The sequence below is a fragment of the Nematostella vectensis genome, chromosome 12 (assembly GCF_932526225.1).
Source record: "Nematostella vectensis chromosome 12, jaNemVect1.1, whole genome shotgun sequence".
Lineage (NCBI taxonomy): Eukaryota > Metazoa > Cnidaria > Anthozoa > Actiniaria > Edwardsiidae > Nematostella > Nematostella vectensis.
The window spans coordinates 10,550,482-10,563,516 of NC_064045.1; the positions used below are offsets into that span (position 1 = coordinate 10,550,482).

The 13,035-nt window shown below is 42.0% G+C and overlaps 1 protein-coding gene across 6 annotated transcripts in view; it reads left to right on the forward strand.

Moving 5' to 3' along the window:
* LOC5501803 (WD repeat-containing protein on Y chromosome) overlaps positions 1–13,035 on the forward strand; it is a 22,581-nt gene continuing 9,546 nt past the window's right edge. For 3 of the 6 annotated variants that reach the window (XM_048720035.1, XM_048720039.1, XM_048720040.1), the window contains exons 1-11: positions 1–157; positions 657–955; positions 2,116–2,174; positions 5,031–5,319; positions 6,117–6,323; positions 7,154–7,382; positions 8,048–8,094; positions 8,416–8,553; positions 11,042–11,233; positions 11,791–11,982; positions 12,242–12,496. In XM_048720035.1, coding sequence (XP_048575992.1) covers positions 752–955; positions 2,116–2,174; positions 5,031–5,319; positions 6,117–6,323; positions 7,154–7,382; positions 8,048–8,094; positions 8,416–8,553; positions 11,042–11,233; positions 11,791–11,982; positions 12,242–12,496 — 1,812 coding nt within the window. In that variant the 5' untranslated portion in view covers positions 1–157; positions 657–751. Of the gene's footprint in view, positions 158–656; positions 956–2,115; positions 2,175–2,764; positions 3,028–3,292; positions 3,380–5,026; positions 5,320–6,116; positions 6,324–7,153; positions 7,383–8,047; positions 8,095–8,415; positions 8,554–11,041; positions 11,234–11,790; positions 11,983–12,241; positions 12,497–13,035 lie in introns of those variants that run through there. The other 3 variants (XM_048720036.1, XM_048720038.1, XM_048720037.1) reach the window with 3 other exon arrangements.

A 13,035-nucleotide genomic window follows, 5' to 3' on the forward strand; every position in this document is an offset into this window, starting at 1 on the left:
CCTTCCCTTACTAGTCGAGGATCTCGCCTCGGTCTAAACCAACGGGATTTTAGCTAGAGATGAAAATAACTAGATAAAGGTTTATCGCAGAAAATGTAATGTCTCTTTAAAATGAGACGTTGTTTTAAAGGCTTGTATCAAGATGTAGGTCTGAAAGGTGAGTGATTGTGTGATGAATGTTTTCATCTGACAGTCAAGGCCGAATGCCTGACATTGGATGGGGCTTATAAACTGCTCCTTTTCTTTGTATTAATCTTCGTTATGGTCTAAAATGAACAGCAAATAACACTGGAACAACAGGTTTATCTTTTGACACCCCAAAGTAGACTTTGCCACGTAATTAGGACACAAATCGCATTAGTGGCCGATAAGTGATTTTGCTTTGCCGTGTTTACATTTTTTCAGACTTTATTTAAGTTGTCAAGTATTCGCTTTTTTAAATTCAATTATAGATAGGAGATTTTGTCCCTTATGTTAGGCAATTCCCTCGCCTATTCCGAACGATTCAGTACCTACACCGTGTTTTTCTACAACAGCTTTTAAAAGCACTTTTCAGTAACGGAATATTTATTCGACTTCCAGTTTATTAGGTGCTAATGATCAATTGTTGTGTCGCGCATTCACCCCTCCATTTTTAATTTTATTGGCGTTCACAGGAAGTTGAATCGCAAATGCTGTTCAGAGATAGACTTCAGAATATTGCGTGTTTTACAAACTCTTCTACTTGACATTCAGACAAAGAGTCTGTAACATGTCATTCCTACAGCTCCCCACTGGGGGAGGGGACGGGAGATCACGTAACGCAACCAGAGAGGGGTCGAGTAGTGCGGCATCCGTCGATGGTTCTGTGGCCAGCTCTTCGACGATACATTTTAAAACTGTGGTGAAAATGCTCGCGCCTGCTATATGGTCTTCAATCGAGAGCAAGAAGAAGAGGGACAATCTTTCTGTCAAGGTAAGGAATATTTGTTAAAATGGCATGCGCGCAAAACCACAGGTTTCTTAGAATTTTCTATGGGAACATGACAAAATACAAAGGTCTTCGAATGCATCAAAATATTACTTATCAACTAGTAACACTATTACCCGCGTTAACATGGGTTGCACTTCAATCGCAGTGATAGATACTTGCAACCATATTGGTTTATCCAGTGCTTGTGATATCTCCTACGGGTTATTAGAATCGAGTTTAAATCCCTCTCACTCATCTCAATACCAATGAGTATACTGACTTATCCACCCATTGTAAGGTTGGGGGGGGGGGGGGGGGCACAATAAAGAAACATTAAGAAAATATTGGGAGGGGGGGGGGCACATGCCCCCAGTGCCCCACCCCCTGCTACGGCCCTGCAGTTGGACCAACACTTCAGAGTGTGCGATGCTTTTTCATGTTGATGAAAAATATTTCGTCTTTCGATTGTCTAATGAAAACAACCAATTGGTTGATGGGATTCCCAAAAATTGGCTCTAGTGTTTCGTCTATGATATGCGAGGATAGTCGAATCACACCTAGTCTAGTCAATCAAATGTTTAACCTAAAAGTAATTGCGACACAAATGATTTCGGTTTTATTGTCAAATTTTGAGATGTGCTTTTCATATGGTTAATTCATGATCAACGTTGTGCAAACACATTTGTTTCAAAGTTCTCTCTCTCTTGTCGTACTTTATCAATCTGTAATGAGGGACGTAAAAGAACCGCTTTATATAATCGTAAGTGACAGTGCTTGTACACTAAGTGAACTTTAAAGAAGGCCAATCGCGCCGCTATTTTATTCTCCCGTACAACACCGAGCAACTCAAAGAATCTAATTCCATCGGCTAACTCGAGCACGTGACTGAGAAACTGTCAATCAAATATCATTGATAAAGGATCAGACTTTGATGATGGGTGCGTTATTTTGAAGTATTCTTGCAAAGGAACCGCTGCATTTTCAATTGTAAACAATAACAAAGTAGTAGTTTATCGGCATTCCTTAAAAGAACACTAGCAATACATTCACATTGCCACTAGTCGGGCCAGTGATGGAATGCTATCAAATGCTAACACGCACGCGCGGATCAGTCCGTATCTAGAAACTGACGAGCACTATATAGTGACACTTTCCTTTCCCAGAGTGCAACAGCAAGCGCCTCGACGTTACCCGCTAGCACAATGGAGGGAACTCAACACAGGTATACCACATATAAATCACATGGCTTTGGTTTTAATCTAAATGGTCTAAAAGGGCCTGGAGCGAGCGTGCGGGAAACTTGTTGTTCCATGAGCATAGAGGGAAGGGGACCAGGGGGGGGGGGGGGCATCTAGGGAATTCAGAATGACCGAGTATGCGTAAATGATTAAATAATGATAAATATATAATTTATAAAGAATGGAGCAGACACACTTTCATTTATTAATTATAATTGTACATTATACATTCTCCATCATGTTGACAAAAAGAAAATATTTAGTGTTCGTAGCAACGCTTATTCCCAAAACATGAAAGACTAGAATTGTTTTTTATATATCAAATAGAATCTAAAAAGGATGTTTATCTATATCTCGATTTTGCTCTTGAATGCCTCTACATTTAAAACTTAATTCTTTCACCAAATGTCGAATTCCTATGATAAGCAGTTATGTCGTTTTAATTTATAACTGAAGCTAAATATCAATCTAATACTTTTTCTGAGACAAAAGCGTTTGTTGGTAAACAAAGGTATACAATAGATGGTGTTATCCCGAATTATACTTGCAAATATCCATATTGAATAGATGAAATAGATCCACGCTCGGATTTCCATGACTACAAAGGGAGAACTTGTGAAAGGGCGTTGAAGCTGAATGAATAGTATCACGGTTTCACAGGAAATAGTCTGGTTATAACTCAAATGTAACTAGTGCATTGACAAGAGAATGACGAAGAGGCGAAAACCTCGAAACCGCTCGACCTCGGATTTTGAAGTCAGCGTCAATTCCAAATTCATAATCTTGAGTCAATAACTTTAAACCTTGGGGTTGACACAACTATAAAATGGGAATTCGGTAAGTACTATAGCAATACTTTCACAATCTGTTTTAAAGATATCTTTTCCTAAAGAATTTTAACTGTAGAGATGGTTAATTAAATGTGGCTTTTTCTCTAGTGTTTATCTTTGAGCTAAGGGCGAAAATTGCCACAAATAATTAGAAAAAGTCCCTATCAACGCAATTTGCTTATAATATAGAATACACCGAGAAACTTGTCTTAGTATAACTCTAACTATGTTGTAAAGATATATTTTTTATGGCTTTTTATTTCTTTAAATAGCTCCAGGCGGATATTGGTTGCCCATTTGTTTCTGGACGCCGGAAGCATTTATTTGTTTATGTTTACTCATTGGAAATTCATTGGCAAAGGTGATTACAAAATTTAAGATTGAGTGAGTGTATTCTTCCTAGTATATAATACATACTAATAAACACAGTCCTCAAGATGTATGAACTATGTAAGCGAAATGTCTTTAGTAAATCGAGTTTCCATTAAATTATATTAAAAGGAAGATGTCTTCCTGCCAACATAAAAGAGTAAATTTTCATATTAACCTCTAACACATTTTTTTTTCAAGACAATTTTTTTTACAAATATACGAGCATATAATAAGTTTCGCCATAAGCCCAATGCGAAAAAAGTCAGTGTTAATTTAATTGATACTCTTGAAATACCGTAGTTAATAAAACAGCCAAATAAATAAACGACTTACCATTCCGTGGAAAATCAACAAAAAAATATTAAAGCACCGAAAGCTATAACATTGTCAAAGGGATGCAAATATTTGTCTTTTACTTTCCCCTTGCACGTCAATATTTCTTTCTTTTTTTTATTATTCTGTTCTTTTTTAACTCATGTTGGTAAAATAGAAAAATAAAGCTCCCCTTTAGAAATGGTAGTAACATGAAATTAAAATATGTTCAACCCAATAAAACACCCACAAGGTTTCTATCCAAAAGATAAACCCGCAGGATAAGTTTTCTAGCCAAAATATCAGGCCCGCACCAATGATTTTCTTAGGAGGACGGCCGGTGAAGGAATTTTCTGATAAAAATCTGATCACCCCCGAAAGAACAAAAAGGGATTTTTTACGCCATTGCAGGATCTCCACGGGACGCTTATTATCGGATTTGGATACAAAAATTTTTGAGTTATAGATTTATGATACACCAGAGTGATCTAGAAAGCCTTTTTTTTATCTAATTCTCTTATGCTTTATAGTTTTGTCTACAAATGGCTCGTCTATTGCAAACCCAAAGTGGACTTCCCGCTGTTGTGCACCCCCCTGTATATTATCCCTCGGACCCCTTAAAGGTGGAAATTCGAGCCCCCCCCCCCCCTTGTGTTATCTGTTACCTCCCACTAGATAAGGATAGGCACATGGAGCCCCTAGGTACCTCACACGTTTGGCAATGAGTACTCTTAGGTCTGGCCAAGTGCGCCAAGACACTCTATAGACTAATGCGTTTCCAAGAATTCTTTCTTTTAAATATGCTGGCTCCAATGTAACAAGGACTCATAAGCTCGGCCAAAACGTCAACACAAAGGTCGCATCTGATTGGCTAATCCACGCGTCTAAAAATAGCCTGATCCTGGGCAACGTCGTGACACCTGTATAGTACCAGAATGAGGGGAAGTTGATTGCCCCTACTTATGAGCCCCTGGCTGCAAAAATGGAATAAATCATCTTTGTATTTCTGTGTTCATCTTGATTGATTGACTGATTACATATGAAGCAAACGTTGTCGTTTTGGGGGTCTGGTACCGAGGAAACTTAGTTTCTTTTCAGGGACCTTCTCAACTAACTAAAGATGGTCACAGTAACTGTTTTTCTCTTCTGGTTACGAGTCATAAAGTTTACGAAGCCCCTGGGGTACGCTCACTCTAAAAAAATACAAGAATCATGCAGATTTTCCAAATAAGGAATATATTAGTTTCCGTATATCGGAGTGACCACGTTTGCCAAAAGCAACAATTTTGGGCTCAATTTTTTTAATATGGTTATTTTCCACCACAGAAATGGCAAACTTCTGGAGCCGATCCGCTTGGAAGATCAACTCGAAATCCACAACTTGCAAGAACTCATGTACCGTTTTAAGAGCCATCTCTCGGACCCTAAAGCAGTCAAGGCCTGGAAGGCGCGCAGAGGATCACGGGGGATGGCCACCACTAACGCAAGTCACGTGACAGGCCTGATGACGATGCAGGAGTTCAGAGACACTTTAGCGGATATTCTAGTGGTGGACGCGTGGGACTCGAACCGGGCTGCCATCTTTGAAAAAGAAATGGAAACACTGTTCAAAAAGGTAGGGGAAACTTAACCGCTGCTACGAGCTGGGCTCAGGGATTGTGGGCTCAGAGTATGACGTCCTACCGTTGTAACTTAGTTTTAAGAAAATTAGCCAATCAGCATGCAAGAATCACACTTTTGATTGACACGAACTTCAAGTATGAAGATTTCGTCGTTTGTTGATGCACACTCAACTCTTCGCGTCCTGATTGGCTTACTTCACAAAACTTTTAAGGTTACCACGGTAGCGCGCGTAGTATCAGATAATACGTTTCTCGTATCCTTACTGGCTCACTTTACAAAACTATCAAGGTGGCCACGGCAGCACGCGTCGTGTCAGATAGTACAATTCTCACATTCTTATTGGCTTACTTCACAAAACTGTCAAGGTGCCCACGGTAGCGCGCGTCGCACTGTAAGATAAATTATTGACTAAAATTGTTTTATAAATTAATTATTGCGTCCAGACGTTTTGCAGTTCCTTACTTGGCGCATGTCCTTTTAATTGAAAGAAATTAATTAATTATAGTAATAAATGGCTTACTTCTTAATGAGTTACTTTTAAAGGAACCTAAAAGTTTATTTCGTTTTTTGGTTTGTTTTTTTTTCTGTTAGGAATAGGCATTGATTAGAAGAGTAATTCCATCTCAATAATAACAACAAACTTTACACTAGAAGCCACCTTTAAAGTACGTGGTCGACAAAACAACACGCGGACTGGACACGAGTCCCTGTAGCACATGACGTCATAATAGTACCGTACCCGATATTCACTGAACAACTAACAACATTTGTCCCCAACCCCTCTCGCAGGTTGACATTGCGTCTGATGGCATGGTGGACTGGGACGAGTTTTGCACGTACATGATGATTCAGTTGCAGGAACATGATGAATCAGCGCATCACAGCAAGGGCCCCTTTAACCCGAAGCCGAACATCGCTAGGATCGCACACAACAAGGAAACAACCACGACAACCCTGACGGACTTTAATCCCATGAGATACGTCACAGTTAGCAAGGTGAATATGCTGCGTGGAATGAATGCTAGAGAACGTCATTAAATGTTATACTGACTTTAACTCATGAGATACGTCATACTTAGCGAGGTGAATATGTGTGGTATGAATGCAAGAGAATGCCCTTAAATGCAATAATGACTTTCCTATGAGATACATGACGGTTAGCAAGCTGGATAGCAAGTTCAAAACAAAATAAGCAAACAAACAAAATCAAGTACAACCGCGCCCGTCACACCAGAGAACGACAAAAAAAAAAATCTTAAAATGAAACTAAACCCTTTCGGTAAGAAAATAATTCTGGCTTTTTTCGTAAGCGATGAATAAGTTGCTTTCTGTTGCCGTTATTTTGCTGCTAAAAGCGTGAGCGCGCGCTAGTTTGCAAACTACCCAAAAAGTCACGTGATCTCTTAGCGCAAGTCCCCTATTTGGGTATTGTACCACACATGAATGTTAAAACGCAATAAATGTAGCACAGATATAACTGTGACTAACTATACCTGGAAATTATGCGAGCACTGGCAGATTATAACTCAGATAAAAAATGAGCATAGAAATGGAGGGCTAATACAAAACCATGAGTAATTGAGCTGTGTACAGACAAACTGATTTTATGTGGCGGGCCTCAATATATATTGGGTGGGGGGAAGGGGGGACTATACAGAAATCGGGGGGGGACTTGTTCATTAGTGCCTCACCCCCTGCTAAGTCCCTGTTCGGGATTATAAAACAAAATAATTTTATCGTAACTAGATTACAATCCAGTGCTATAAGCATTAAAGCATCTTTTGGAAGCGTTCTCTTGTTACTAAGTTTCCTTTGACATGTGACAGGAAGGCATCATAGGTGTGTGGAGTACCGAGCTCCAGCTACAGCGAACAATCGAGATGGAAGGGCGTTCCCACCAAGACAAAGCAAGCAATAAACGGCACATCCGCATGTGGATTACAGATGCCGTTACCATGGACAACGTGCATAAGATGGTAATAGGGACCACTAATATGGACCTGTACTTCTACGATATGTCCACCCCGACATATACACCACAGTACCATCTGTGTGGTGAGTGTTATTCGAAGGGATGTGGGGGAGGTAGGGTATGTTAGACTCTTCTACCACCCCGACATATGATTCGCAGTACCATCTGTGTGGTGAGTGTGAGTCAGGGGGTGGGTATGTTAGACTCTTTGTCCACCCCGACATATGCTTCGCAGTACCATCTGTGTGGTGAGTGTTAGGGTTTTTCGGGGTGTGTGTGTGTGTGTGGGGGGGGAGCAGTACTAAATTTCAGGAGGGGTGCTGTTGTATCTTGTGCTACTTTATGCCCACTCTGACATGCGAACCGCAGTTCTATATTTCCGGGTGGAGGAGAGGGTCTATTGGATCTTGCACACTTCTGTGTGCCCACGGTGACTCGCGGGCGTCGCGTCCTAACAAGGATGTGAAAAAGTACGCGAAATGCCGGCTGAAACTTGTCGCGACGTCGGAAGGAACACTTATCTGGCGTTGATTATCTAAATCACGCTGTTATGCCCTACCCTGAATAATAAATCTGAGAGTAAGATGTCTCGAAGCGTTCATATTTCTCTCGCGCCTCTATTTGTACGAACAGCACATTGACCTTGCACCGCGACTTCCCCAACATTTGAATTCCGATACTTTTATTACAAAAGCCATGAAAATATAGATTATATACTGATAGATCTTCTCGTTTTCATGTTTTGCAGCTCTTGGGAATGTTCCGCTTTGCCTGAATTACTACTGTGACCCAAAGGTTGGTAGCAACTTTAGCAAAGCTCCGTTACTGAAGGCTCCGTTACAGACTAGAAGTTGCGACCTTTTCTAGGACTTTGCACCAAACTAACAAACAAACTCTAAACTATCTGTTGCACTCCATTTAGTTTTGAACGCATTTTACGCTGATTTTGTACTGCACCCAGAATCGCCCCCCTGTGTATCCGCCTGTACTGCATAACAAGCACGCGATAATGGCGCGCGAAAAGGCGAGTAAGCCTTTGGCTTGTAAAACGTACCGCGCGCTGAAATTGTAATATGTCCGATTTCATTAAAAAAAACTTATTTCTTTACTTGGCAGTCTCCGAATAAACGTTCGATGCTGTTTTATGGCACGGACAATGGCTCTCTCCATGTCCTCGTCTTCTCAACTCCTGTCAAAGGATTATTTGAAACTCCTTTCAAGAAGACGTCTGGCAGCCACAAGATATATTTCCAGGTATGATCATGGAGAAACTATTTGATGCTGGAAATAGGTAACTTCCTTTTCTTAGCGTAACTAGGGATGTGCGCAAAATCGTTAAACATTATCCTTTCTCCATATCATACCTACTCTTATATGTTTGCGCAACAACTATTCCCCCCCCCCACCTCTCGTCGAATCTTAGGCACGGGCAAATATTTTTAGTGAGCATGTGAGCATTTTTTTGGTGCGAGGGGGACATATTTGACAAGCACCGAGAAAATTGCGATTTAGGACAATTAAAGCCGCATTGTCACCAGTTTACTTCCGGTCGATTACGTAAGAATCTCCGATGATTTTTAACGGAAAACACGAAAAAAATTTCAAAATATAGAAAGCAGTGTGTCTATTGGAAGTTTCTTTAAGGATGTGACTGCTAATTTCGAGCGGATGGCCTGTTAAATATTTTGGATTCGAGTAGATAGATTCTTTTGTCTCTTAACGGTTGAGGTTTCCGAAGGACCTCCGGAAGTAAACTGGTGACAATGCGGCTTTAATCCTTCTTGGCACACGTGTCGCGTACGCGCCTGTCTTCCTTCTTAGTTCGTACCAAACTTGCCCTTGGGGATTATTCACAGTCTTATCTTTCCCTCCCCTCCACAGGATACTAGTCTACACTCTCAGTTCTTGACACACTTGCCCTTGGGGGTTATACACAGTCTTATCTTTCTCTCCCCTCCACAGGATATTAGTCTACACTCTCAGTTCTTGACACACTTGCCCTTGGGGGTTATACACAGTCTTATCTTTCCCTCCTCTCCACAGGATATTAGTCTACACTCTCAGTTCTTGACACACTTGCCCTTGGGGGTTATACACGGTCTTATCTTTCCCTCCCCTCCACAGGATATTAGTCTACACTCTCAGTTCTTGACACATTTGCCATTGGGGGTTATACACGGTCTTATCTTTCCCTCCCCTCCACAGGATATTAGTCTACACTCTCAGTTCTTGACACACTTGCCCTTGGGGGTTATACACGGTCTTATCTTTCCCTCCCCTCCACAGGATATTAGTCTACACTCTCAGTTCGTGACACACTTGCCCTTGGGGGTTATACACAGTCTTATCTTTCCCTCCCCTCCACAGGATATTAGTCTACACTCTCAGTTCTTGACACACTTGCCCTTGGGGGTTATACACGGTCTTATCTTTCCCTCCCCTCCACAGGATATTAGTCTACACTCTCAGTTCGTGACACACTTGCCCTTGGGGGTTATACACAGTCTTATCTTTCCCTACCCTCCACAGGATATTAGTCTACACTCTAAGTTCTTGACACACTTGCCCTTGGGGGCTATACACAGTCTTATTTTCCCCTCCCCTCCACAGGATATTAGTCTACACTCTCAGTTCTTGACACACTTGCCCTTGGGGGTTATACACAGTCTTATCTTTCCCTCCTCTCAACAAGATATTAGTCGACACTCTCAGTTCTTGACACACTTGCCCTTGGGGGTTATACACGGTCTTATCTTTCCCTCCCCTCCACAGGATATTAGTCTACACTCTCAGTTCTTGACACACTTGCCCTTGGGGGTTATAAACAGTCTTATCTTTCCCTCCTCTTCACAGGATATTAGTCTACACTCTAAGTTCTTGACACACTTGCCCTTGGGGGTTATACACGGTCTTATCTTTCCCTCCCCTCCAAAGGATATTAGTCTACACTCTCAGTTCGTGACACACTTGCCCTTGGGGGTTATACACAGTCTTATCTTTCCTTCCCCTCCACAGGATATTAGTCTACACTCTCAGTTCTTGACACACTTGCCCTTGGGGGTGATACACAGTCTTATCTTTCCCTCCTCTCCACAGGATATTAGTCTACACTCTCAGTTCTTGACACACTTGCCCTTGGGGGTTATACACAGTCTTATCTTTCCCTCCTCTCCACAGGATATTAGTCTACACTCTCAGTTCTTGACACATTTGCCATTGGGGGTTATACACGGTCTTATCTTTCCCTCCCCTCCACAGGATATTAGTCTACACTCTCAGTTCTTGACACACTTGCCCTTGGGGGTTATACACAGTCTTATCTTTCCCTCCTCCACAGGATATTAGTCTACACTCTCAGATCTTGACACACTTGCCTTTGGGGGTTATACACAGTCTTATCTTTCCCTCCCCTCCACAGGATATTAGTCTACACTCTCAGTTCGTGACACACTTGCCCTTGGGGGTTATACACAGTCTTATCTTTCCCTCCTCTTCACAGGATATTAGTCTACACTCTCAGTTCTTGACACACTTGCCCTTGAGGGTTATACACGGTCTTATCTTTCCCTCCTCTCCACAGGATATTAGTCTACACTCTCAGTTCTTGGCACACTTGCCCTTGGGGGTTATACACAGTCTTATCTTTCCCTCCTCTCCACAGGATATTAGTCTACACTCTCAGTTCTTGACACACTTGCCCTTGGGGGTTATACACAGTCTTATCTTTCCCTCCTCTTCACAGGATATTAGTCTACACTCTCTGTTCGTGACACACTTGCCCTTGGGGGTGATACACAGTGACTGGGTTCGTCGTGTTCAGTATATCCCCGTCAAGGAGTTCGTGATCTCGTGCAGTTGCAGTAGTCATGATTCGCTTGTCGTCAGAGACGTCGATGATAAGAAGAGAAAAACATATGTTTTCAAAGTTGCAAAGGTAACTGTGCGTCTGCCCCCTTTTTGTCCACGTCGACAGGAGCAAAAAATGGCAAAATTAAAATTGTCAATAGGGACCTTAAGCAAGAACGAAGGCGACGGTTAGGAGTACAACGAGATCGAAAAAGATGTGTTCGCGCTTGGCGATCAATTATAATTTAATTCCAATGAAATAAACAAAACATTATAATCAGAGACAGATAAAATAGAGGAGTTAAAAGTGCAAACGCCTGAGTCCTCAATTGACCGTGAAACTTGGAGTATTCACGTCGTGGTTAGGTGGGAAACGGCTAAAAGCTATCAGACAGAACACATTTTCACGTGCTGCTATTGAATTCTGATTCCAATTCCATTGTTTTCTGCCGTCCTCTTCTACGTTGCCGTCGTCGTTGCTTAAGGTCCCAAATGTCCATCTTAACGCCCATGTCAACCACCGACACACTGACCGACTCATTTACCTGGTTGATTACAGCCACTCCCTTAATGTGATAGTAAAGGGGAGGGGTCGACCACGCTGTGTCACACAGGGTTACCATGATGCCTTTTTTCTGATTCTAGGGCGTCGACTGTTTTGATTACAACCATTCCCTCAATGTGATTATAACGGGAGGGGTTGACCACGCTGTCCGAGTGTGGAACCCATACGTGACAAGTAAACCAGTAGCAATTATGAAGGGCCACTCCTCGTCCATTGTGGATCTTGTTATTCACCCCGGATTAGAGCAAGTCTTCAGCTATGATAAGGAGGGGGTAAGTAATATCAGGGGGGGGCACTGTCAAACCATTGTCGACGATCTTGTCTAGTTCATCCTGAACTAGAGCAAGTCTTCAGCTATGATAAGGAGGGGTTAGGGTAATGTTATCACTTCTCCCGCGTTTTACGGTAACAAGTCGCCAAATTCGCTACATCGTTGCCTCTTATTGTTTAACGGCGTATTCACCATGTATTACCAAATGGATTTTCATTGTATCTTTGTCGCATTTTTTAAAGATATTTTCTTATACTAAGGTTTTGAAATGTTGGAACGTCAAGGAACAAGTCTGCATTCAAACCCTTGCAATCCGTGATCCATTTGGTCACCGCGTTCCTGAGCATGGCCCGTTCCCATTCCGCTTAATCCGCAGTCCAGTCAGCTCTTTATTAATCACAAGTAATGACAGCTTGATCGAGATCAAACTAGTGGGCCTGGGTACCACAAAATCGCTCAAGACCACACACGCCAAGCCGCTCTGCGCTGCCATATACAATCCTGAGGTCAAGCAGGTAGGTCACGTAATTACCCGTAAGTCACGCAATCGCCTAGAAGTCACGCAATCGCATAAAAGTCATGCAATCGCCTAGAAATCACGCAACCGCCTAAAAGTCACGCAATCGCCTAGAGGTCACGCAATCGCCTAAAAATCACACAATCGCCTAAAAGTCACGCAATCGTCTAGAAAGCACGCAATCGCCTAGAAGTCACGCAATCGTCTAGAAATCACACAATCGCCTAGAAGTCACGCAATCGCCTAGAAGTCACGCAATCGCCTAGAAGTCACGCAACCGCCTTGAAGTCACGTAATCGCCTAGAAGTCAAGCAATTGCCTAAAAGTTGCGCAATCGCTTTAAAGTCAATCAACTGGGTTTCAAAATTATTTTTTCGAGAATGCCGGGCATAACAAGCTGATATTTCGGGGACATTCTAAGTTCGAGATTCTAAAACAGTCTGAAAGTCTAGCAAAGACAGTAACGTTCCTGTTGCAAACGTAACTTTAAGATAGAACAATGTTTTAAACTTATCTCTGTTAAGTTGGAACTATACC